Consider the following 26,551-nt stretch of genomic DNA (forward strand, 5'->3'; position numbering starts at 1 on the left):
AAACCAGGGGTGACAGGAAGAAGGAATGTTAAAAACTGATTTTAATAAATCATGTTACAAAACCCTAGGGCCAGTTCACAAAGGAGAATTGAGGTCTCATTCACCACTCTGAAGCTGGGATCTGGGCTCCCCAGACAAGGTCCAAAGCCTTGAGCTGAGCTTTGCTGTGTGTCACTCTGATCTGACAATTCAGATCCACTCTGGAGCCCTGCTTTCCTTTTTGTCTTTTTACACTCTTGCAAGCCTATTAACACACCAGTACTGTGTGCCTACCTCAAAGGTGTATTGGCCTGCATCACTGGAAGCACATCATATTCATCCCAGACTCTGATAACACTTTCACAAATATTTGCTTCACCTAAATTAAAAATAAAGCCAAACTCCAAAATACAGTGAGAGAAAATATTTTGATCACAAAATAAAACATACCAGCAAACCAAGGCCAGGTTCCCATAAAATAAGAATAATTAAAATAGGAAAAAAACAATGGGTGGATATACTTAAAATTAATCTTCCTTAAGTAGTGAAAATCTTTGGATCCTGAAACACCACCAAATCACCATAAATAAAGTACCATCCTCCCCCCTCCTGACCCCAGGAAACAAACCAACCCCAACACCCCATAATTTGCTGTGATCAGCACATCTTAGGCACAGGATCTGGAGATAGTTATCAGGAAGGGATGCTGGCAGATTACAGGGTCCATTCAAAGAACATGCATTTGCCACTTCTTCCCCAAATTTCAGACGTCTCTCCTCAAAGCAATCCCTTGCATGTCCAGCTGCACACCCTGGAGGTTGTGGATCCAAGGGGAACAGCAACATTCTCTGCAGGATGCTTTCAACTACTTAAATCCTGACTGAAGCTCTTCACATAAAGTACCAGTTAAATTGAAAACATTGCAAGAGAGGGGTCTGACAGTGGCAAGGATACAACATAGTGGCTACAGCTCAGAAAATTTACATGTTATCAAATGGGAATCCATGACAAACTCAAATCTTCACATGAGACTACACAGAAGACTTTATGGAAATGGAAATGTATGGATGCTTTTTCCTGTAACAAGAATATCTGTTTACAGTTTAGGTGATATTCTGTAACTATAGGAGGTAAGTTTGGAAATATAGACTATTATCAATTCTACTAAACTACTAAAACACTCTTAGCAGAACACTTGGCACTTTCCTATTCCCCAGTTTAAAACAGCAGCAGAAGTTACTCTTGTAGATGGCTCTTAAAGCCTCAGTGCATTAATGTGCTGAGACTGCCTCCTGTTCTCTCCTCTTATCCTACACAGCTAAAGCCAAACCAAAAACCTGTAACATTTCTGGCATTACTGTACCTTCCTTGCAATGTGCAACAGAATCATGTCAGATCCATAAGTCTTCAAAAGTGATTCAAGTTATCAAAACGTTATCACACTGTTCCCTCTCTGCAGGACAGCATCTTCAGTCTCACTGCCTTTGTGGTGTGGGCTGAGACAATCCCATGATTTTAACTTGCTCTGTTTAACTTTTACCCTGCACCCCCAGTCCCTGCTGGCTCCTGCCCTCACTGGTTGTTGCAGCCCGGGGCGGCGGAGGAGGCGCCCGCCTGCTTCTGCTTCTTGCGGCGCTTGTTCAGCAGGCGGTTGTTGGACGTCTTCAAGTCTTTGATTTTCACCTGATCGTAGTCCACCCTCATGGTGGCCAGAGCACTGGTCATCTCCTCCTGAAAGCAAGCAAGCAAGGCAGTGAACCCCCTGAGGCAGTGAGTGCACGGCCACCCCACCCTGCAGCCCGGAGGGGAGGGACACAAGGAGCTCTCTGTCCCCCCAGGGCAGCAGGAGCTGAGCCCTCTGTGTGCTCTGCACCAGGAACCAACCACTCCACTGGGGGCTCCTTCCACCAGGGGCTCTGTCAGCAGGAGCTGTTCTCACAGCATTTCACAGGGAGCACACAGGACCAGGTTCTGCTGGCCTAAATTCCACGTGTCCCTGTGCCCAGCACTTCTCCCTGGCTGGCTCTGCGCCTCCACACAAAGATCTTTAAAAGTTTGTGCTTCAAACTCACACACCTCCTTAGTTTGAATTAATGCTTAAGTACAGGAACATTTTAAACTTTTTAATAAGGTTGTAAAGGAAAATCTGTTGAAGTAAACAAATGTCTAAGCATTTGGTTCAGGAAAGGAAAAACAATTCAATATCATGAGTATGTTGGTAGCTTGAGGGAATACCTCTGGGACCTATACAGAAGCACAAGCATAAGAAATTCTCAGAAACATGGAAAATAAGGCAGCTAAGTGAAAATATCTGCTTGATCTCTGACTCAGAAGGTAAATGTTGCCTAGGTCCCAAAAACATTTTAGCATTACATAGCTCAACAGCTGAGACTACACATCAGTGATTTAAATAAAATCAGTAATGAATAAAATACACTACAGGAATGTTGCAATTGTCAAAATTCTAGGAATTTGAAGTCCAGAAAACTCAGAATTAATTGTAAAAGCATGCCAACCTGTTAAAGGCCAGCAGGAAAGAGTTAAGATTTCAGTGTGCCCTACAGCAGGAAGCATTCAGCAGTCATTGGTACACACAGTAGGTGAGGCACCTGCTTAGATTAAGATAATTTTTTTTTCTCTCCTCTTCCCCCCACCAAATGTCATAACAAGACGAAGGTTATTCAGTGCTGTTCCACAATTCAAAAGCACTGCAGAAAACCAGAATGCAGCTCAGCCCTCCCACCTGTCCCCCTACATTTTCAACACATTCTTTACTGTAATGAAGTTCAAACTGCCCCAGCACTGTCCTTCTCCTCCCTGGGTACATGCAGAGGCTCAGCAGGAGCATCATTCATGCCTTTGATCACAAACACCATATTGCTGGTATCTGGTGCAGCTGTAAGGCTGCCAATGAAGCTCAAATAGAATTCCTTCCTTTTTTAAACAGTTCTCATATACACTGCTGTTCTAACCAAGCCTGTTTATGGCACCCTTGTTTGACATGATTGTATTCAAAATAGCCACAGTATCCAAGGCAGCACATTTCATCTCCTAGGACACTTGACTTAAAGAAATCTGAATTTGGATTGACTCACTTTAACTTCATCCCAGTGGTCTTTATCCTCCTGCAGGACCCGTGCAGTGTGAAGAGGAGTTGGTGGCACTGACATTGATCTCTGAGAATAAAGAAAAATACCAAAAGAAGTTCTGAAAAACAACATTTGGGAAGTGATTTCTTGCTCTTCTCTGTGTATGAAGAGCACAAAATTTAATCTAATGTCTTCCAATGGCCCTCATTATTCCTGCTTCCAATCACTCCACAAATGAACTCATGTGCAGGAGAAAAGGACTACCTTCCCCACACAATATTTAAAGAACAAAAAGAGAGAGAAATCAGTGCTGAGCTTCTTTCACTCTACTCCCTTCAGTCTGAACAATTTATCCAACCAGAGTTGGATAAATTTTTATCTATGTTTTAGATTTTAACTGTCATTTCACTATTCATTAGTCAATGTCTTAAAGTGGTTAATTTGACCTTATCTCCTAGGATTTGTTGTAGGAGACATTTTCTTGCACCTATGCATTAACTGAGATCACCACTTCATCAGACTAAGTGAGCCCCAAAGAGGAAATGACACAATTGTTCTGAGCAAGACACAGCTCAGAAGACAGAGCATCCACAGGAAACTGAGATCTCTGCTCACCTGCCATGAAAGATCAGGAGATGCTTTACATTAGAACAAGGGACAATTTCTAAAGCATGAAGCACAGTTCCCTGACTGAACTCAGAAAGAATCATGGCAATTCTTGCCAGCCCCTAACCCAAACTATAATTTCATTTGGATACTCTATTTTCCTTATGCTTTCTACCCAAGCTTGCTGTTTGCTGCTGTGGCATCCTATAGCTGCATGCCAACAAAGTCTAAGGAGATCCCTGTAAAACAAACTCCACACTGGAACCAGTGCTTATGTTCCCCCAGGCTCAGAGCAGCAGGGCTGCAGTCACAGAAGTGAAGCAGAAATCCTGACTCCTCTGGACAAGGACCCCAGCTGGCCAGGGTACAGGTTTATCAAACACAGCTGGGACAAGAGAAATGGAAAACAAGTAGACTGGTTTCAGTGCTGTCCCTGTCCTTGCTGCCCTGTGGAAGGTGCCTTTCTGCTCTGAGCTGCTGATTGTTTAAAAAAAAAAATCTTATAGACAAGGAACTAAATGAGTCTGTGCTCCACCTAAACTGACAGTTTTTGCCTACTTCACAGTAAAACACTTCTGTCATCCATCTCAAAAAAAAAAAAGAAGAAAAAAAAAAAAAGAGCCACAAGCACCCTCCCCCGCTGCTTGTGCAACTCCCCAGACATGTTTCCACTTTGGGATTTAGGAAAAGGGAGAACACAGACATTTATTGCATTGGTCTTTCCCTCTCCCTCCCTCTGCCCTGTGAGCTATAGGTTCAGCAGAAAAGAAAGCCAACCTGCAGCTTTCCTCCAGGGAGGGTGTTGGAGCAGGGCTCCAGTTGGAGCAGGTGCAGCAGAGTCTGCAGACGTTACCTCTAATCTCCTCCTCATTAACTGGCTCTGTGCATATTCCAAATAACAAGTGACACTGTGGGTGGCAGCTTCCTCAGCTATTAGGCACTCACTCCATGAAATTCCTCACCTGCCGATTGCTGAAACACCTTCTTGGGGCTTCAGACACTCAAAGCTGGAGGTATTTATTCTGAGCAGTGATTACATTTTTATTTGGTTAAAAAAGACTCAGAAACATTGTCTGGGGTCTGTTCTACAGGATCTTTACAACCTCAGTTTCTCAACTCTGAATGACAACACCTTTCTACTCCATCAGGATGTCCTACAGCTGCATTTCACTTCATTCCAAGGGCTTCCAGATCCTGCAGCAGGCATTGTAGGAATGGGGACAGTCAGCCACACCTCTGCTTCTGCCCATGCTTTGAGGACCAGCACAGACACACCAGCACTACGGGAACAAAGGGAATCCTACAGCAGAAATGATTCTGTTCCTGGCTGATGATTCTTTGGGCAGTGAGAACAAGACTGGTATTTTTTTAGACACAAATGTGAGAAGTATAACCTACTATTTTGAGGGACACCTACAGAGCAGAGAAGGTATCATGAAACTCAGTCTTGTAGCTTCTGGGATTTGTGTCTCTTATTTGAAATAGTCCATATTGTATTAATAAAGTATTTTTTTCTTTTTTCCCCAAAAATTTCTTTTAAGAAGTAAATTCAAGTCATAGAATGAAACCTGAACTGGGACGATAAATAGCTCTGTGTACCACCCTACCTGGCAATCTCTCACATGGAAAAAGAGACCCTTGCTCCTCCCCCATGCATTTCCAAACTCTGCCAAGGATGAGAATTCCCACTGAGCATAGGAGCATGTTCACCCTAACACAGCTATGCACAATGGTGCCTGAGACCACTAATAATAGCTCTTTAAATCCTGCACTGATGAAGTAAGCACACAGAGTTTATTTTTATATTTTTAAAGAGAGTAACACATGCATATGCTGCAGAGTCAACAGAGACTGCCTGCTCACAGAACATACAGACATTTTCGGCTGTTGCTTCCAAGGACACGACTGTGGGTGTCTCCCCTTGTGTGTCCTCTGCTAACAGCAAGAAGAATTGTGGTTTTACAGGCAGGTGACCCTCTGAGGAGGGCACAGGAGGTTAATTAAGGGACCAGCAGTAATAACAGCCCTTCTCTTGCTGTGTTGTGTGGAGCCGTACCCAAGTTCTGCATGTAAGAATCAATTTGTGGTATAAAAAGAGATCTAAGACTCACATTAATCCAAGGGTGATTCATAAACTGAGAGACTGTCATCCTCTCTGTTGGGTCAGTCTTCAGTAAATGGCGAATGAGTTGTTTGGCTGAAAAACAGAACCAACAGGGCATGGTGTAGTCTAGGACTGCATTCCCAAATAACCTGGGGAACACAAGGACCTGCTGAATGAAGAAACACCATTTTGCAGAACTGAAAACACCTCCCAGTTGCTGTGACTGTGTTAAGAAGCCACATACAGTGGGGCAGGTTACTGTGTTTGAAGGGGCAAAACAGGAAAACATCCAAAACAAGAGACAAGAAGGAAAGAAAAGACTGGGAATTCCAGCTCTGCTCTCTACATCACCAAACCAACTGCTTTGAGAGCAACAACTGGAGGAAAAGAGAAGCACAGGGACAGAAAGCTGCTAAGCTGCCTGCCTCAAAGATGGCAACAAGCTGGGCATTATGGGCTGAATGAATACATAAACTGATGTTTTAAGAAATGATGGAGACAGCAACTAGCACAGGCTGTGGAAAAAAGAACAATGAACTTTGCCAACTGAGAGGCCACTAAAAAGACAAAAAAGTCAAATAAATGGATTGCACAAACTGGCTTTGCAGCAGCTTTCTGTGAACATGGGATTTGCCAAAGCAAGAGCACTAATAACTGAGATATGAGATGGTGAGAGGCTAGACAAGAGTTTCATTAATGTGGGTGGACAGACTGGAAACACTGCATCCAAAGGAAGTTATTTAGGAGGACTTACACAAAATTTCCTTAGGAAACCTGTAAGAACTTCTAAAAAGGAGTTCTCTTTTAGGAACATCACATGCAAGATGACTAAACGCTTGTAGAAGTTGCCCAAGGTACAAGTTTAATTTGTTGAGAGAGGCTGCAAAGGACAAGGACAGCACAATACAGGGAAAAAAAGCAGCAACCTCCTGCAGGTGCCTCATCAGCCTAAAGAACACCCACAGATGAGATGATTTTATAGGATGGAAGGCAGAGGGCCCCTATCTCCATCCACACAAGCACACAGAAACCCTACACACAGTGCAAGTGCATGTTCTCTCACTGAGCTCCTCTAGCCTGTTTTTAACTGCTGGAATATGAGCAAGACCCAAAGCAGAGAAAATATTTAGCCAGAAACCCATGACTAAAACATCTCCCTCAATGTTCAGCAGGCTGTGCTGCACACAGCCATGAGATGCAGTGAGGGGTGAAGATGCCACAGAGCACAGCAGGGTCCAAGGAGAATTTGTTACTGCTAAACTGCAGACAAAACCAGGATCACAGCAATATAAAGGGCTTGTAAGAAAAACAGATAAGCCCAGATATTGCTGACCCTTCTCTTTAATATGACAGGCAGGTGAGACTTCCAGCTTATGAAACTGTCAGGATAAGGGGGAATCAAAAATACCCACTTTCAGGACACTGATTTGAGCCCAGCAGCTTTTCATCAATGACTTATACAAAATAAATTGTTGACCTCGATTTAAGTGGCGGCTGGCAAATTCCCACATCCCAAAAAGCTAGCATGAAAACTTGCCATCCTTGCTGGCTGGATCACCAAGGAGGGCAAAGACTGAATAAATTCTTGAGAGAGTTTGCCTTTCTTCCAGCTCAGCTTACATTGGAGCTGTCCAGGCTGTCTCCTTTCTCAGGATTAGAGACTTCTGTTTCAAGAGGGTTTAATATCAGCATTCACTAGCACTAGCTGGGTTCTGAAAGAAGGTTTTCAGTAGTCATTTACTTTTTGTAGCACAGAGGTTGCTGGCTGGTATCTGGGTTCCCAGTTGTTCTCTGTAGCACCTTACAAAAAATTGATTTAAATTGTAGAAGAAAGGGAAACAAAAGCTCAGACAGATTTTTAGAAATAGTATCTTTGTAAGCACTGCAGCACTGCACACTACCATGCTCACACTCATCAGCACCAGGGAGGATTTCTACCTTCCTCTGATACTTCAGCCCACTCTGGATTAGGAAATCCATATTGCCCCATCCGAATTCTTCTCTTCATCCCTGGAGAAATGGCTTGACCGGTGTTGGAGTAGAATGGAGGGAACCCACACAGGCTGTAAGAGTGGACAAAAGAATTTTCTTATCTAGGGGAATCCTTTCACCTCTAAAAAAGTTTTATTCAAGATTATATACTACTGCAGGCTGCAGGATCCCAGTGAACAATTACTTGTGAGTGCAGATTTAACAAGTTCCTTTCCACATACTTACAGAATATATGTGATGACACCCAATGACCACATGTCACATGATTTGTCATACTTCTCAGGACCAAGGACTTCTGGGGCTGGGGAAGATTAAAACCACAAGTAAACAGAGTACCAGGTATTTCTCTTCATCTCCATCACCTTGTAAGTAGCAGCACACTTCAACAACAGGTATCAGAGGCATTAAAAAAACACAACTCACTGCAGAAACTGGGTAGCACTTTTGACTGACAAGTTCCTAAAGGCATTTAAAGTAGCTTTAAAAAGGAGGAACAGAGCTGGAAAAATGCCCTACTCCTCACCTTGGTGTCTCTCTGCTCAAGGGAGTACTAAGATTACCAAAAAGCAGAAGGAGCTACAGCTAAATGTGTGCAGGGAGACACTGCACTGAAAGAGGCAGGAGCATATGTTCCAGCAATCAGAATAGAAAGGCCCTACTGGAGCTGTGATAAAATTTTGAATGATACCTGGGTGGTGTGTTTAGCTCCAGCAGCTACAGGGCACTGTATTTTTCTTTGGCCTCCAGAGCATTATATTTTTTTCCACTAAGTAACAAAATTAGACAGAGATACATTTAGAGGGGATTTTTTTTGTCCCCTGGGGCAGGTAAACTGCCAGGGAGCTTGATTTTGTAAGGAAAATTATTCTTTAAACATATGAGCAATCATGCTGGTTTATAAAAAGGTGTTGAGAAGGGAAATGTCAGCTTGTTTATACACAAATATTAAGGCATAAAAACATACGTGTGTAAACTCCTTAAAATTTTATCACTAAACCCAGCTCAAAAAAATACAGAAGAAAGCATCAAAAAAAGAGTATTGCTAATGTGATTATCTGCTTCCAGTGAATAAGCCTCTTTCAATACAGAAAACTATACAAACTTTTATCAGAGAAGTAATTTTTCAAACAAATTAAGTCCTTTTTCCAGCAAAGAAATTCCAAGTTTGACTGCCCCAGTCAAACCATATAATGAATAACTATTAACTCAAGACTGAAATGAGTGCATGAAGGACAGTCTGCTGTGGCATTCATCACACAGTGCTTCAACTTTGGATAAAATGAAGGAAAAATTCTGCTGTGATTAAGTCATGTTGGTTCTTTATTACTAATTCCTCAATTTGCCAGCTTAAAGAAGTTTTACAGCTGAGGCAAAATTCTTCTCTCTTATTGTTTTAATTTAAGTTTGGGAAGTTTAGCACAGAAATTCCCAAATATCACGAAACTCAATTCAAATCATGGCTTTTATTGCATCATTCAGAGGAAATATCAGGATTGCTTCAAGTGTAATCAGAAGGAATTCCCTCTCTCTCTTTGTATATCCTCATTTGTATCTCCTGTGAAGGCTTTTTCCTCTGCCACCAAGGCAGAAAGCAGGAGCATTGAACTGTACTGGAACCAGACTTTAGGTTTGGATTGGATCCCAGTTTAAATCCTGGAGGCTAACACTTCACATTACACCCAGAATAGAAGATTTCCCACCCACTGCAAGGGAAGGAATGACAGAAACACAGAAGAAATGTGCCTTGGATAACTCACCCACATAATAAGGAGTGTAACAGGGGGTCTGCAGTGCATTTACAGTGGTTTCTTTGGCAAAGCCGAAGTCTGTGAGTTTGAGCACAGTATCTTTGTCTTTAGATGTGTAAAGCAGGTTTTCAGGCTGGAAGGTCACCAAAAGAGGATAAACAGGACAATGAAGAGATGTCTCTAATGAGCTGACAGGTCAAACCCACCAACACCATTTAGGTCTTCTTACTTCTGTCACATCCCCACCGAACACACAGCAAGTTCCCTCCCAACAGGCAGCATTTCTCCTCAGACTAAGCATCAACATCCTTCTTAGCAAGATTATTTGGGAGAAAAAGCCACAAAACCCTGTCCAATGGGCATCCAGTCTGGCTTCTTGAACCTCTCCCAGTTCCCTGCACTTCCTGGGACTCATCTGTGTGGTGGCAGCAGCTGATCTGACATCACACTGTGCCTCAAGCACCCCAGGGGCAGGACAAGGGAAATCCTCAGCCAAAGCCCCCATGAGCAACTGACACAGCTCCATCAAAATTAACTGATACAGACACAGGCCCTTTGCTGCTCCCCCTCCTCTGTCTCCTGAAACCTGAGGTAATTCCACTCTTGTTCCACACTCCATACAGGCAGAAGTGGCACAGAGGGAAATACAAGCTCCTGTGCCCAAGAACAGGGACAACAGGGTATTTCCATTATCTCAAATTAGTTCAACTCATTTCCCAGTTTACCCCCTGGTGACACCATGATGTGTCAGCTCTCCCTCCAGCTAAACACACAAACATCTGTAGAAAATCCACCAGCTCAGAGCTGTGGAATTGATCTGATGTCTCAGTCTATCATTACAAGCACTGCTCTCCTGCACATTCCATCCCCTGCTGTGTCCCTGCACTGGAAATGCCAGGGTGCAGCGAGCTTGGCTTTGCTTGTGCTGTGCACTTCAGAGCATGAACACAAAATGCAGCCCTACAAACTCTGGCAAACCCCTACAATGAGATTGGGGTTCAAACTTTACCTCATTAAACACTGGCAGTAACTGAGATCTCCCTGTTTTCCCAAATATTCACACTCTTATTGAAGTGGGTTAAATGCATGAAATTGGTATTATTCCTCCCAGAAGTTTCCTCTTTTTCTGAAGGGGGTTTTGCTGTTTGGGGTTTTTTTGTTTGTTTGTTTTTTGGGTTTTTTTTGCTTGTTTTTTTTCTTTTTTCTTAATACAAATATGATACTGAAAGCAACTAATAACTAGCAAAGACTACATAAAGGCATCTATAAATTACAGGTTCACTTGAAGGAGTGCTATTTTCTTGCTAGTCAATGGATTGCAAGTGGGCAGTACCTCTTTAACTAAGCATCTGACTATCATGAGATTTTTCTGCATTCCGTACACAACTGGAAGGCATTAGCACACATGAATATTCCAACCTTGGACTAGTTGCAAACTAGTGAGCAAATCCTTTCTCCCACTGGCAGAGGAACAGGGACACTTTGGCCATCTGACTGCACTCTCAGTTCTGTTAAAATCACTGCTGCCCAGGTTTCTTCCTGCCATAAGTTCTCTTCCCCAGCCCACACACCTTGGGGGCTCACCTTGACGTCTCTGTGTGCAATGTTCATGGAGTGCAGGTACTGGATGGCTGTCCCAATGTCTCTCATTATTTCAGAGGCCTCTATAAATACAATTTTAGAGAAAGGTCACATTAACATTCCCACTGGAATTCAGGGACATGCCTGGGAATGCTTATGGCTTACAAACAGCTTGCTGGAGCATGGGGCAAGCGTCAGGACTAGAGAAACCCTAAAATTAGCCCCAACAGCTGTGTTTTGGGTTTGCAGGCACCAAGCCCCCGACTGCCTGGCTGCTCAGCCTCCTCCTGAGCAGGCACTGCAGCCCAACAGCTCAGACTCCTCAGGAGCTTGGAAATTCGTGCTTTAATCTGCTCACCAAAAAAAGCAGCAAGAGCAGAGCAGGTACACAAGCAGCAACTGTTAAAAAAAAGGAGCCCCAACAAGAACCTATCTCTGATTGTCCAGGACATGTCCTTGGTTGTTTGAGACAGAAATTTAACTTTCAGCTTCTAGTTCAGGGGGATAATCTATCAGATTTTCTAAAAATAGAGCAACATAACAATATAGTAATTTTAGGATAGGTCACATCTTAATTCCTCACTGTCTTTAGAAGTTTTTCATCAGGAGGAACAAAATCAACAGTTCTGTTCAGCAAAGGCCAAACTGTCACCTTTGAAATAATATGTTTCAAGAATTTAACATAGCCCCAGTGGGAAATTCTAGTGGTGGAATTACCTTGCAACAGCAGTGCTCTGGGAGTCTGGAAGGGCTCAGTTACACAGGGAGGGGTTTCAGAGCAGGGAGGAATGACATTCCCATGTGAGCATTATATCACATCTCCATTGACAGGGAAACAACAGAAACTTCAACCTGATCCTCTGGGCTCTGCACAGGCAGAACTTGTACTGCAACCTGGAATCCTTCTGCACATGGCCTGAGAGTGAAATTATACCATCTCAGACAAGGACAATCAGAATGCAGAAACACTCCTGTTCTTTGGGGAAAACCTTGTACAACCTCCTCCCCTCCTGATCCTAATGGGAAGCTGTGGCTATATAAACAGGCAATGAACCTGGGGAATCCAGTGACACAGGGCTCATTTACCTCAGGAAAGAATGAAGGTGGTTTTTTGTTTAACCAGGTGATTTCTGACTAAGCATTTATGTTATACAATGCAGAAAAGTAATGCTTTTAGTAGAGTGCAGTTGCTCAAATTCATGAAATCAGTTTTCTCCCTGGAATTTGTACTTTAGAGAAGAACTAATAAAATTTCTAAAAATGCTCATTTTCCCTGCACAAGTCTCTTAAAGGACTAGAAAGTAAACACACAAGAAGAAAACAGAGTGGCCTCTACACCAGACCTGCAAAACAAGTCACAGTAATTTACAAGCTTGGGTGTGTATTTTTCTGCTTCTAATCATTTTGTCAGGCCCATAGTTACAAACTCTATCACCTTACAAATATTAATGGTTTCACTCTGAGCAGAAATGAGCTCTGGTCTGCTGTGAGGGGGCAAGGAGAACCATGGTCAATGGGACCTGTGGTTCTCTGTCAATAATAAATAGCAAAGACAGTAAAAATGGCAAGACTAATCTGGTGCAAGCTCTGTCCCTGCCTCATGGCAGGGCTTTACCCTTGTTCATTTTCCCCTACAGACAGGCAGGTTTGTTTACAGTGTGGTTAATAACACTTCCTTTCAAGTAGTGCTTTAAAACCCTTGAACAGGAGATGTTTCATCAGATGTGATTTGCTCATTATACTCTTGACCCAGTGCTGCTGCTTGAGGGACAGCCAGAGAGAGATCCCAGCAGGAGCTGCACTGATCATGGCAGAGGTGCTCTGGCACAGGACCAGGGATCAGAGGAACAGACACTCTCAGGGTACAGAAATGAAAAAGCTGAGCAGATTTGTAGAAAGATTTTTCTCTAAACCTTCCACATTTTGCCTGAACTTGGCCAATTCTCATAATTCCTGGTTCTTGGGAACTTTTCAAAATCACTCTTAAGACACAGTGGGATAAATAACAATAATAACAGCAACAAACACCACCATAGATAAAATCAAAGAAAAACTCCTAAAAGGAAATAGGGGACAGAGAAATGGAGAAGAAATAAAAAATCTTTCACAAACTTTAAAATTAAACTTGCAATGTTTTACCTCTCTCAGTGAAAGCTTGGTCTCCTCTCTCCTGGATCCTGCTAAACAGCTCTCCTCCTTCCATGCTGAAGCAAAGAACACAAAAAACCCCACCTTATATTATATATATAAGGACAAAATTAACACCTGACTGTGCATCCATATAATCTCATGGAACCACAGCAGGAACAGATAAAGATTACAGGCTGCCTCCTATGCCACTGCTTCCTAAACATCACACTCACTCACATCAATGCAGAAAGCCATTCTGATAGGGCATAAATAGAAAACAAAATAAGATCAGGGAGTTTTGATGTTTCAGTTTAATGGACCCTGTCACAGGGAATGTGACAAACAAAGATGGGAAGTCAGATATGCTGGCACTGGGAGGGTGACAATAATTTTGTTTCATGTAAAGGGTGGAGAGGAGGAAAAAGAAAGAAGCAAAGACATCTAAAATAATTATTAATTTGTCCTCAGTGAAAAGGACAATAACTGTAGTATTGGAGACTAGGGAGAGAATAGGGAAGGTTAGAGTCAAAGTAGTTATGACAAGACAGATCTCACTGGATTATTGGATTTACATCTGAACTTGGAAGCTGATCACAACCAAAGCAGAATGTATTGGTAGAGACATCTTTCAAAGGTGTATTAATCAGTCAGCTTTAATGAGGACAATTGCTATGGAGCACAATGAAAATTTATTTTCTGGTAAAGGTTCCCCATTCTTCCAGGATGGCTGGAGCAGCTGCACTGATTTCCTTATCAGTTCCATAAAGGGAACAAGAGATTTCCTGTGCAAACCAAAATTGTGCTGCTGAGAAATCTCCCAGCTGCCACCTGAGCCAAGACATTCTCCTCCTCCCTTCATCCCTCCAAAGGCAGTGCCTGTGAGGGGCTGCTGCTGGTCCCTACCATTCCATGACAATGAGCAGGCATCTCTTGCCATTGTGGATGTTCTCATACACATCCAGCACATGGACAATGTGAGGGCAGCCCGAGGCTCTCCAGTGATACTCGACCTCCTGACGTGCCTTGGGGTTGTCGTACAGGAGCTGTGGAGAAAGACAGAGCAAAGTCAGCCAGGCACCACAGTGCTGCTGCAAGTGGCACCAGCCTCAGAGATGAGCTCCCCATGAGAAAACCTTCCCCAGCCACAGGATGAGAACCCATCATGACATTTTCACCTTCTCTGGGCTGTCCAGCTTGTCAGACTGAGGAATACACAAACAATTGGTCCTTAGAGCTGGAAGGGCCTTGAATGACAGTGAGGAGGTGTAGCCATGATATTTCTGAAAAATCCTTTCCTTAGGATTTTTTCTCCTGAGAAGCTGAGAGGCCTCAGGAACAAAATGCAAACAATGGTTATCTGCTGCTGTGGAATGCAATAGGTGGATCTGTGATTGGTCTCATGTGGTTGTTTCTAATCAATGGCCAATCACAGTCAGCCAATCACAGTCAGTCACAAACCTTTGTTATCATTCTTTTCTATTCTTAGCCAGCCTTCTGATGAAATCCTTTCTTCTGTTCTTTTAGTATAGTTTTAATATAATATATATAATAAAATAATAAATCAAGCCTTCTGAAACATGGAGTCAACATTCTTGTCTCTTCCCTCATCCTGGGACCCCTGTGAACACCACCACAAGGAGGGATTTTGAACCTGAGATGGAGACAGGTCTATCTTACCCCCTTCTGGATGGAAACCAGCAAATTTTTCTTATGTGTTTGCAAGACTTTTAAACATAGAATCCCCCTGCTAAGGACAATAACTCCCCCACCTTCCCCCAGCTGCTGGGAGAAGAGACTTCCAGGTGGGTGCAGTGCAAATCCTGTAAGTTAAGTGAGATTTGAAACAATGAGGACTTTTACAGTGACTCTGAATGTGCTTCTTAAATATTACACACACTTCTGACCCCACCAAGGTAAGAAAGAGACCTTTGGCTATCAAGATGCCTGAACTTTTTTATGTCACACACAAGGCCAGTTTATTTTAAAGGCACTGATGTCTAGAAGGGCAGCAAGAGCTCTTCCTTCCTGATCCTGCAACCTCTGCACAAGAGGTGTGTCCCCTGCTGTCTGAAGCACTGCTCAGTACCCAGCACCACAAGTGAGCTTTGTGCAGTGGGGGCACATGGCTGAATTGTGCCTGCTCCTCTCTGCCTCAGCTCTCCAGACAGCACTAACACTTTGTGACAGACACCCCCTTTACTGCACATTTGTACAGCTCCTGCACGGTGCAGCTGTGATCTGAGTTGGATATGGTATGCCCTATGGTAATAACCATGGTGATGATGGAGCAGCAACAAAACTGATGCTATATAAAGCATTGTTAAATGTAGTGAAACAGAATAAAAAACAAGCAAAGAACAACTACCTCTGATATATTTATGTTAGAAAAGGCTCACAACAACTGTTTTCAGACAGGCAAGTAAAAAGTATCATTGATGACTATTAGGCCTTAGCCTGAAGCTCTTTCAACTCACATTTGCTATTAGGTTCCAGTGAAAACACAAGTGCATGATAATTGCTGAAAACAAGAATTAACATATAACCTGTCATTAGGGACCTATGAATCAGAGCAAGAAACTGCTCCCATCCAATAGCCAAGTTAAACCACAAATGGTGTCACAGGCACCTTCAACACAGGCAAACACGTATTTGAAAGGTCACAGGAAGGAAGATGCAAATTCTGTTTTCTTTATTGACTTCGGTAAAGACAATTTACATCACTGGGGGAAAAAATCTTACATTTGTTTGGTGCTTCAGCATCCCTTTCAGCAGAGTAGACAAAGAAACATGGCAGGAAAGGTCTGTAGCCCTTTGTACAATGCTGGGGAAGTGCTTGGGAATGACTGGAAGGAGGGTAAATGCTTCTCTTCCAGAACAGGAACAGGAAAAGGGTGACAAGTGCTCCTCTGCTGAGGGCACATTTTTGTTTTTCTGTGAAGCACAGGAAGGCTACAGGAGGGGACAAGTGGGCTCAGGAGGGCAGTTGGCCCTGCAGCTGAGTGTGCAGCTGCACTGAGCCCACCCTGGCCCCAAAGCTCCTGCACAGCTCCAGATTTCCAGCAGAGCAGGGGCTGCAGGAGCTCTCTGGCCAAGGGCAGTGCCCTGGCAGCCAAGCTCCTTCTGCAGGGCTCTCATTGTGCACCCAGAGCATGCCCTTGGGGATCACTGTCTGCCTCTTCCTTCCTGCTCCAGCCTGCCTCTGGCCTCATTTCCAACAGAAATAACTTCCTAAAGAGAGAGATGGCTCCAATTTGGACAAAGAGCTCGCTAGTGAGTCCAAGGGTGCTTGCTTTGCTTCTTTCAGCCATCAGCCCATTCAGCAGCCTTTCCTTCACAGCCACTGTGCTCTAGCTCACTAGGACTGTCCACCAGAATTTTCCCCTCTGCCCTTCTGAGTTTGGGCTGTTGCCTAGAGGTCTCTTCAAAAGTTCATTAAATTACATGTGCCACAATAAAGCCCAAACACCCTCAGGACTAACCAGGCCTTCCAGTGTTCATTGTTTGGATATTACTGGATTAAAGCCACTTCTGAGCAGGATGCTTCCAAAAGCTTCTCCTCTATCCTGTGCTACTGATCAGACATTCCCATTCTCTATACTAATGTAACTGCACTATCACCTGTGTCTACTGTGCTCGCACAGTGCACAGAGATGCTATTTTTCAGGTCTGTACCAAGTGCTTATGAAAACTGTTTCAAAGAATTCAATTCTCCCTCTCTGAAAAGCTTTTACAAGCATTTGGATGCACACAAGGATGTTACAGTTTCTTTTCTCCACACTTCAAGTAAGTTTTGTACACTTTTTGTGCCAAGATTGAATGCACTCATGTCAAGATGACACCTGGAGGAGCAGAGAAAGGGAAATTCAAAAATAAAGAGCACACACACATACCAAGTAACATCTGATACACCAACCGTTAACCTTTGGATTTCTCCTTCTGAACTTCAAAAATAAATTAAATCTTCTCTTTATGTCTAAAACTGGAAGGCAGAACTGTACCTTTTAAGACATTTTAGAGACACAGACACTTGTAAAATGAAAGCTGTGTAGGGTTGAAAGCACCAATTTCTGCAAAATTTAGATGATGATTTAGATACACAGTCTAAAATTTTAGACTTGTGATTAAATATCACAAACTTGCAAAGAACCCAAATGGATATTTTGCCATCTTCCTGAGCCCAAAGAGTGACTGTACTTCTATTGCTAAAATAGCCTTGATAAGACTTCAACCAGGTTCCCTGATATTGTACTAAAGTGCAGAGGCAGTTGTGAACAAACCCAGAACTTCAGATCAGTTTTCCAGTGCTGCTGGTTTGAGGGAAGAGCAGCTTTGCCCACAGGAGCCCCCAGTCCTGCCCTAAAGCTCCCTCAGGGTTCAGCTGAGTCACAGCATGTCACGACAGGCTGTGGGCAGGATCATGAACCAGCCCAATTTCAAAAGCACACAAACCCTAGAGAAATAATGCTCCATCTCCCAGTTTCTCATGAGACAAAAAACACAGCAGCCTTTGCACAACTCCATGAGTGTGTGGTCAGACAAGACAGTTTGCACCAGGAGCTGCTCAGCACAAAAGTGGAGTTTGGCTGGAGCTCAGCATCACCAAAGCACTGCCTAAAAGCAGCAGATGAACCAGGGAGGTCACCAAAAATGGGGTGATGGATGGAAGGTAAGAAAGTACAGGGTGTGATCCACACAACTGTCCTCAATATCTGAAAAAGCTGAAGAGGGAAAAGAGCAGCACAGTGGGAATGTTCAGGCTGTTCCTGAGGAACAAGAGGGCAGATGCCAGCAGAAACTCCAGGATGTGCTGCCAGTTCAGGGCCAGGACAGTGCAGAAAGGCCTGAACTGTTATTCTGGGGCATTGGCCTAGCTGGGGTTGGGGAGCACCTGCCAAACAAATTCTAAACTGCAGAATTTCTTGAGAAAAAGAAAAAAAGAAAAAAGAAAAAAAAAAAAAGAAAAAAAGAAAGAAAAAGAAAAAAAGAAAAAAGAAACACAGTATCTTCTAATAGCTTTTCCATTGATTCAGTGTGGTATACACAAGGAAGGACAACAGGAGTCCTCATACCTTAATGGTCTGATCTATACAGGAAATAACCTCAGGGCTCCAGGGAGTGGCAAATGATCTTCTGGACTCTGAAACTGTAACAACTGAGAGGAAGATATCCATGGGCCTGGGTAGGGAACAGGCTGAGGACAGGAAACAACCCCTTCTCAGTGACTTGCTCTTTAATATGCACTGCCAGATTACACAGATTCCTGTCAGACCTGCTGTCTGCTCCCTACATAGGAGATTAAGACCTCCACTATGCTTTTTTATTTATTTTAAACTTCAGCAGCTCTTCCTAGTTCCAAACAGGCTCTGTGCTCCTATTACAAGTGTTACAGGCTCAGTTCTCATCTACTCCATGTGCTACAACAAAGCAGCATCTGACACTGCAACCATGTCTTTCTTATATGCACCAATTTCAGAATCTGAACTCTCCTTCACAAGACAATCAGTTTTATAATCTCTGCTATCTTCCTCACAGGAAGGCTTCCCATTATTAAAACAGAAATGGAACCTGCAGAAATTTTCAGTGCTAAGGCTCCTCAGCATGCAATACTGACATATAGGCACTTATATCTAGCTTATTTATGTCTCTAGCTGGGAAATAAAAGGTCTAATGGGCTAAATGTAGGGGCTTTTTACTTGCTTTCCTCTTTGTGTGTGGCTGTTACAAAAATGCTGAGTGCTACAAATAACCCTTGGCAACTGAATTCACACTGATGCACAGAACCTGACACCATTTGCAGCAGAGCAGTTCTTCCAGTCATTCTTTATTCAAGAGGGGTAGATGGCAAAAAGAGGCTTGGATAATGTTTCTTTTATCCCCTCCTTCCCCTATGCTACTAAAAGAAAAGGGGGGAAAAAAAGAAAAAAATGAAAGAAAAAAGAGCTATTAGTATGGCTTTGGATGTTTTGTCTTTTATTACATCCTGATTATTTCCAATACATCTTTTAATTCAGTGTTAAAAATCTTTATCTGTTTCTAGGTCTCTTCAGAAGGGATAAAGCCATCCTTTGTGTTAGAGCACTCAAGGGATTGAAATGATCAAGGTTTCCTTCCTCACACATCAGCAGTGCTGTCAGTGGACTTACAGCACGAGCCACAAGTGTGCCTGCAATGGCAGCAAGTGGGAATCCACTCCTGCAAACCTCCAAGAAAGCACCCATTCTGTTCCTTAAAATGAAGCAATACAACACACTTCTGCTGGAATTATTTAGTACTGAAGCATCAGTCTAAGGGCTAAAACCAGGGCAGACACAGGTAGAGGGTCATCTATAAACCTTTCACTTTTCTGCTGTTATTCCAAACCCAGCTTAGGCTGTTGGAAATGAAACCTGTTTGGAGGCTTCCTTGAAACAAACTGTCATACTAATTCCTGCAGAGCTGGCCAAGCTGGCATTCCCTGGCCTCTCCCTGGGGCTCAGACAGACAGCCAGTCCCAAAGGTGGGCTTCTGAAGCTAATAATAGGAACAGCAGCACAATTTTCCATCACTCCTGCCTGTGTATCGAATTCTTTGCCTCACCTACTGAGTGTCAGGGCTGTACTGCCTGCACTGCAGGGCCTTTCTCTACCCACCTCTTCCCTCCACTCTTCCAGTCTCTACTCAGCTCCTCCTGGAAATGGCAGAAGTGCAGCAGATCTCTGGGGCCTTGCCAGCACAAGCCAAAGTGCAAAGGACTCAGGGAGGATTCTCTGCACGTGGAGTCAGAGCCACGCTGAAATCAGCTCCCTGCTGACACACCCCACTTCAAATTCCTTACACACGTGTTGGAAAGGGAAAACAGGAGAAAAGAGTGGAATGGACAAAGAGGAAAAGAACAGTTTAATAGAGAGATTTTTCTTTTTTTTTTTTTTCTAAGAGTTTGAGCACTGGATGTACAGCAAGTCTGCTGAAGAACTTTGCTCACTCTTGTTTCTCCATCCCCAGAGAGCACACACCACATAAATATTATTTTGCTCCAAGCCTCTCTCCTGCAGTGAATCAACCAGGTCTCTCAAAAATAACTTTGGTGTGGTTTCTGAATTTTATTATTGTAGCAGTACTCGAGTCACCACCAGGCACTCGCTATGACTCTAGAACCTGAGGTAAATAAATGAGACATAGCACTATTAATGCTCTAATTACACATGCAACTAGCCATTCACTCTGCAAAGGTCAGCTGTCTTTGCTCATAAACGTTAGGGAATGAAGCTGAAATGGCAAGGTTGGGGGCCAGGATACATTTCAAAGGTATCCCCTTGCACATGTGAGGTTGACATAAAAGGAAGCACAAAAATGAGCCAAAATGCCCACAAAGAAAAGTGACTTTGCTAATACTCTGATAATCTTACATGAATGCATTTGAACTGCAGTGCCAAACATATGCAACTGTACATTCAATACCATGGGGTATATAGAGATTTAAATAAAAAGCATGCTATGTATTTTGCTAGAACCATAATTTTACTTTGTATTTTAATACTGTGCTTCTTCTGTGTGGATGGAAAAATGTTCCTACTGGCACTGTAAAATTCCAGCTATTCTCAGTTGTGACAGGCTACAAACCAGCTGCATGTGGCTTCTGTTGTATTCAAAACACTGCAAATGGATGTTAGAAGAAAAGTAAATCACCAACAGCTACTAACATGCTGCTACCAAACAGGAACATCCTACAACACTTGTTTATACAACAATGCCTAAAAATCAGCTCCTCTCTCTACCTTCTCCTGATGGCAATTTCTACCACAAAATGCTGTTTAGCCAGCACTGACAACTGCATTCAACACCTGCAGTCAATATTCAGCAGATGGGGAGACCTGCTGTAAAGCCCTTTCCAAAACCCAGACATGCTAATCTGTGATTAAAATAAAATAATCTCTAGCTCTGCCACTATTTTCACTCTTCCTAAATTTCCAAATTGAAGAAAAAGAAATCTAAAATCCCAGCTGAAAATTATGACATTTCTTAGCTTGTAATTTTACTCAAGTGTCTGATACAAGGTTTGCCTTTGAAAAGGGAAAGGAAAAAAGAGGAAAAAAAACCCAGAAAAAAACCAAACCCACCCCTCAACACAAACTTCACTCCTGCCAGCCATGAGTTCATAAATTCTGATAACAAGGAGTCAGCTGACTTGGCTTCAGTAATTTATACAACTCAATCCTTGGCTGAGCAAAATGAATGAACCTTGCTTGTGAAACTTTGCTGTGTAAGAAAATTGCAGCAGTACAAAACACTGTGGCACTTCCTCACATCTTCAGCCAATCAAACTTTCCCTCTGCTGTGACTTTAGCTATTCATAGAACACTAAAGTAAATTCAAGACTACAGTTTTGATCTTCCAAATGTCTAAGATCTTTATGCCTTGAATCAAAGCAAATAAAGGATCACTTAAAACTTGGTCATCACAAAAAACTCTACTTGCTGAAGTGCCAGTTGTATTTCCTTACCTTTGATGTTCTTCTGTGCAATGACTGATGCAGCAATACCTCCAGAATACACCAGCACTGTTTGTGGCCATGAAATGGGCTGGACCTGCCTGACCCTCTCTCTCACATGCTTGTCCATGCTGTACTGACAGCCACAGTTCTTAAGCTCCATTTAAACCATCCCTAATGCCCCCTGCTCCCAGTAATGTTATCCCATGCCATTTCTGTTATATTTTGCTATATTTTTGTCTTATACCTCTGTTTTTCTTTAATAAACCAAAACTCCTTTACAGCATACCTAACTAGTAGTGACATTCTACACACGTTTTCCACACAAAGAAGGGGAAAGAGCAAATATAGATTTTATTCTGAGTGCTCTAATTTCAGTTCTAACTGCCGTGAAAATCACCTGTACTGCTGTGTGGGACAGCAGGGCAATGGTACCAACATTAGTAAGTCATGGCACAGCTTTGCTGGAGCAGGATGTGGCAGAAGGCACTGAGAAGATCTAAGTCTGATGTTCTCTTTCCTAGCCTTTGCTCTAATCAGGAGTATGAAAATTAACAGAGATGTGATAATACTAAACAAGGTAGAAGCAGAAATGAGGAACATGTTTAATCTCATTAAGCACAGATAACAGTAGCTCTGAGAGAAACGTGAGCTGTCCCCCAGCCTTTCTCTGTAGTTTTTGCATGTGTAACTACAGTCATGAAGATAAATCACTCAAGAACTCCCAGGAAGGCCTTGACAGAGGCTCTTTGGGTTGCCTGCTGGATTCCTGCTGTGGCCATTTGCCACGTGTGTGTCTTTTCACCCTTCTCTGAACACCAGCCCCACTTTGGGACAGTTGACACCTTAATGAGCTTCCCCCCACACCTGCAGCCCTGTTGGCCTCCATGGCCCCATCATTTGGCAGAGAAATTCAGAACAAAGATAGTCCTGTCATACCACTGCCCACACACCTAAACTCCCTTTTAGCTGACTTCCCATCCCCTTCCACATGAATTTCAGGCTGCCATCCATGCATGCAAACCTTGGCAATGTGCCACCCCAGGCCAGCTCTTTCTCAGACAGGGCTGTTCTTCCTTGACACCCACATTTGTGCATTCTGTCGCACGGCCAAGCAGTGCCTCTCTCCTACTGCATCGTCTGTCTCCAGTACTCCTAAATCATCCAAAGGACCCTGAAATAAACGAAAAACTCTCAAATCTTCCTTCTCCCATTCCATGGGGCTCATCTACTTTGTTTAAGGGAAGACTTGCTAAGTCCCTGACATCAGTGGCACCGACAGCAGCTCCACGTCTCTCGCACAGAGACACTGAGATTTGACCCAGTTATGGGAATCTCACTGGAGTGACTCTGGCCAGCCCAACATCAAACACTCAATCCTAAAAGCTGTCACCTGTGGCAACTTAACTCCTCTGCAAAAATAAAACAAAGCCCTAAAGCCTTCAGCAAGGACATCTGTAAGATTTCTTTAGTGCTTCAAATCACTGCTGTACGTTTTCACACTCGTGTCTGTGCAAGCTCTGCCATCGGCATTTTCAAGCAAAGATCTGAATCTGTTTCTAAGGCACAACTCAGTCCATAGCTCTGTGGATGGAAGCTTAATGGTCCTCCAGGCAGAAAGATCCCTGGAACTGCTTATTGTGTACAGCCACGACATGACAGAGAATAGTGTGCCTGTGAACAGAAACAAAACTCTGCAGCATTCAGCAGAGCTAGAAATGCAAAGGAAGCCATTAAGAGAAAAAGTAGATTGTTCTCCCAAGAGTTCTTGTCCTTATTTTGTCTGAATATATGTTCTAAAGCTAAGTAAACCAGTACAAAGGAAAGGCAAGGAAAGAAAAGAAAAATACTCCAGGAGAAGGGGGAATTCAACAGATGGAATCAACACAGGCAAGTGACACTGCAGTAAAACTGTAATTTATGTTACAATTCTCATAGATGGCTTTTGCTGGGTGCACTGGCTCAGCCACCCCTGGTTACAGCTCTGCTTTGTCACAATGGCAGCAGAACCCAGCATGACTTTCCTTTCAAGCCCCACAGCACACTCCTGGACCAGCTAGTGCCTTACAGAACTCATTATTTGATGAAGTACTCTTTAATATCCACAATGCTGGAAAACACTTCTTGGAACACAGCTGGGATCTGCCAGTTCATATAAAGCCATACACTCCCTCACACTTCCCTTCAGAAACCTTAAACACCCTGGCAGCCACCATTAATTAAGATCCCCTCACCAGGTAAATGCCCCATCCTCCTAATCCACAGCCTCCTCAGCACAGCTCCTCTTCTTCTCCATCCAAACCTGGCATCTGCCCAGCCCAGCCAGGCTCCCACCCTGCCTGGCTGAGAACCCAAGCCCTGGAGACTCTCCTGCAATAGCTGAGAACTCCTGTTCCTGGTGAGGCACAGCTCCAGCTACTCCAGGCAAGCAGACTTTATTTCCCCAGTCATCCTGAGGGAAGGGGATATCTTTCCATTTTGCTGCCCACTTTATTTCAGTTTTTAGCCACTTTGCCTACTCAAAAGATTTTCCCTGTACTAGGATATACTGTGGAGTGAGAGGTGTGAGCAGAGGGCTCCTTCCCCAACATCCATGTTCCATTTCTTTGACAGAGGTTAGAGAGGAATGGTCCCTGTTCCCTGCAGCCAGCTGACAGGAAGCAGTCAGATGCCACAGAGGTAGAGCAGAGCAGGAGCAGTTTAAATGGAAGGGTATTTTATTGCCAAAATCAAGAGCATTTCCTTCCCATTCCTGAAGAATTTCCTCTCTCCTCCTGCCTTGTGTTGGATGCCTCATGATTGTACATGAAAAAGGAAGAGGAGGAGGAGGATCTCAGGAATATTTGGAAGTCTGATGTTTTGATGTCTCGTCTAAAGCAGCACCATGCTGAGAGGACTGCACAGGGGTCAGAAAAATGAGATGTAGCAAAAGCACTGATGAAAAACAAGAATCATTCCAGGAATTAGATCCTTTTCATCTTTCCAAGCTGAAGCATATCCATTTCCCTTTCTTAAGGCACTGTCCTTCCCCTCCTCTCCCTGCAGCAGTAGCTGCCTGTGGTACACTGCAATGTTGGCTCACTTCCACAAGTCAGCATGTCTGAGAGAGTCTGGGTTGAGGCAGGGGGAGGAGGGAGTGACAAAGCTGGGGCAACAGAAAAGAGACTCAGTAGCCACCTGCCTGCTTCCAACCAACATCAATACCCTGGAAACAGCTGCCCCATGCAAGTGTTCCTGACTCCTGAGGTGGTGATGCTTTCACAGAGGCAATGTTTGTTCATCCAGCCTCATTCTCCTGGACGTGGCCCACCAGGGGAACAGGAAAACATCCCTGCACTGAAGCCATGCTAACAGGGAAACAGATTGTCCAAGCATGCAGCTGCTGCTCCCTCCACTGAGCTGCTCCAACACTGCACAGCAGGCAGTGGCAAGGGGAGGAGGCACTCAGCCATGATGCACTTCCCTCTGCTTGGGAAGACAGATCCTCAGGTGGAGACTGCAGGGGTAAGGGGAATTTGCAGATTTTGAACATCATGCCACACCTCAGAAGATCTGGATGACACCTGCTTAATATGCAGGATTTTGTCCAAGACCTGTCAGGTGGTGGTAATTTCAACTTCCATGGGCTAATCCTTCTCCCATCACCATAAATGCTTTATGTTTATTTATATATGGCCATATAACACTTTCCCAAGCAGGGGCTGCTTTGAAAACCTTTAGAAACTGTCTCTTGATCCATCTTTACCATTTCATAACCAAGGGAGGGGTCATTTGTTTGTAAATTCAGACACATGTTTGACCCTCCTGCCCCCATTAGTCTCTAATGGGAGTTACAAGGGCTGCTCACAACCAGCACGAGACCACCCCCAAAGAGCATCCCAGTGTCTCTCCCACCACAGGCTTCTCCACACTCAGTGCTCTGCTCTGGCTGAGGGAGGAGAACCCCTGAAGGGCTGGGGAAAGAACATCAGGACAGTGATACATTGTTCTCATCACACAGCTCTGCAGGGCGAGCTCAACCAGGTCATCAAACCCCATCCCTTTCCAAACACTTCTTAATACTAAATGATGATATCAACTATTGCAGGAGCTGGAGACATTTTTCAAACCTTACTGCATTAAAACTCAAGTCCTGAAGTCTCAGTTTCTTCTTGAAGTGACTATTCCAAACTAAGAGGCTGTGATATTTTGAACATGGGGGGGGGTACTCTGCCAGAATTCATAATTATCACTATCTGTATTTCCAACTGCAAGATTAGAACTATTTTAGTCAAAACTAGAAGTTTCCACATGAAAATATTCAGCAGATTGGTAGAAAAGCATTCATAGGTCCTAGACAGAACCACCACGGAAAACCACCAAGACCCTGGATTTCCAGATCAGATAATGCACAAATTCCTATAAAGTCTGGCTGCAGAAATCTCCTTCCAGACCCTTGCTCTGCCTGAATTAGATGAGGGTCTTCCACTTCAGTACCTGAGTCCTTCCATCTCTTCCAGAGAACTCTTTGCATGCCTACAGTGTGCAGTGCCTCCCAGTTTTCACACCTGAAACACAAGCTGGCAAAATAGGGACATAGCCCTGAATTCCTCAGAGCCCAGCTGAGGGGGAACCAATGTCTATTTTGGGAAGGGTATGGCTATTCTCACTTCTTGTGAGGAGTTTTAAAAGTTCCTGGGTGTTTCTTAGTGTAGGGGATAAAAATTGTTGTATTTGATAAAGTTTTCATGCAATCACAGTACATTTTCTACTTAGTTTTAAGGGAGGTATTTCCAAAACCAATTGTCACACAACAAAAGAAAAGGTGAGCCTTAGCAAGAAAAGCTCCTCAGGGATACATGGATTCATTACAGGG

The 26,551-nt window shown here is 43.6% G+C and overlaps 1 protein-coding gene across 4 annotated transcripts in view; it reads right to left on the minus strand.

Moving 5' to 3' along the window:
• Positions 1–388: 388 nt before the first annotated feature.
• Positions 389–26,551, minus strand: part of MAPKAPK3 (MAPK activated protein kinase 3) — a 49,328-nt gene continuing 23,165 nt past the window's right edge. For all 4 annotated transcript variants that reach the window (XM_077184396.1, XM_077184395.1, XM_054640379.2 and 1 more), the window contains 9 exons: positions 14,133–14,272; positions 13,239–13,303; positions 11,103–11,182; positions 9,528–9,651; positions 7,996–8,071; positions 7,717–7,841; positions 5,786–5,871; positions 3,075–3,155; positions 389–1,710 (listed from right to left, as the gene is read on the minus strand). In XM_077184396.1, the coding sequence (XP_077040511.1) occupies positions 1,552–1,710; positions 3,075–3,155; positions 5,786–5,871; positions 7,717–7,841; positions 7,996–8,071; positions 9,528–9,651; positions 11,103–11,182; positions 13,239–13,303; positions 14,133–14,272 (936 nt within the window). In that variant the 3' untranslated portion in view covers positions 389–1,551. The remainder of the gene's footprint in view (positions 1,711–3,074; positions 3,156–5,785; positions 5,872–7,716; positions 7,842–7,995; positions 8,072–9,527; positions 9,652–11,102; positions 11,183–13,238; positions 13,304–14,132; positions 14,273–26,551) is intronic.

This window comes from Agelaius phoeniceus, chromosome 11 (genome assembly GCF_051311805.1).
Source record: "Agelaius phoeniceus isolate bAgePho1 chromosome 11, bAgePho1.hap1, whole genome shotgun sequence".
Taxonomy (NCBI): Eukaryota; Metazoa; Chordata; class Aves; order Passeriformes; family Icteridae; genus Agelaius; species Agelaius phoeniceus.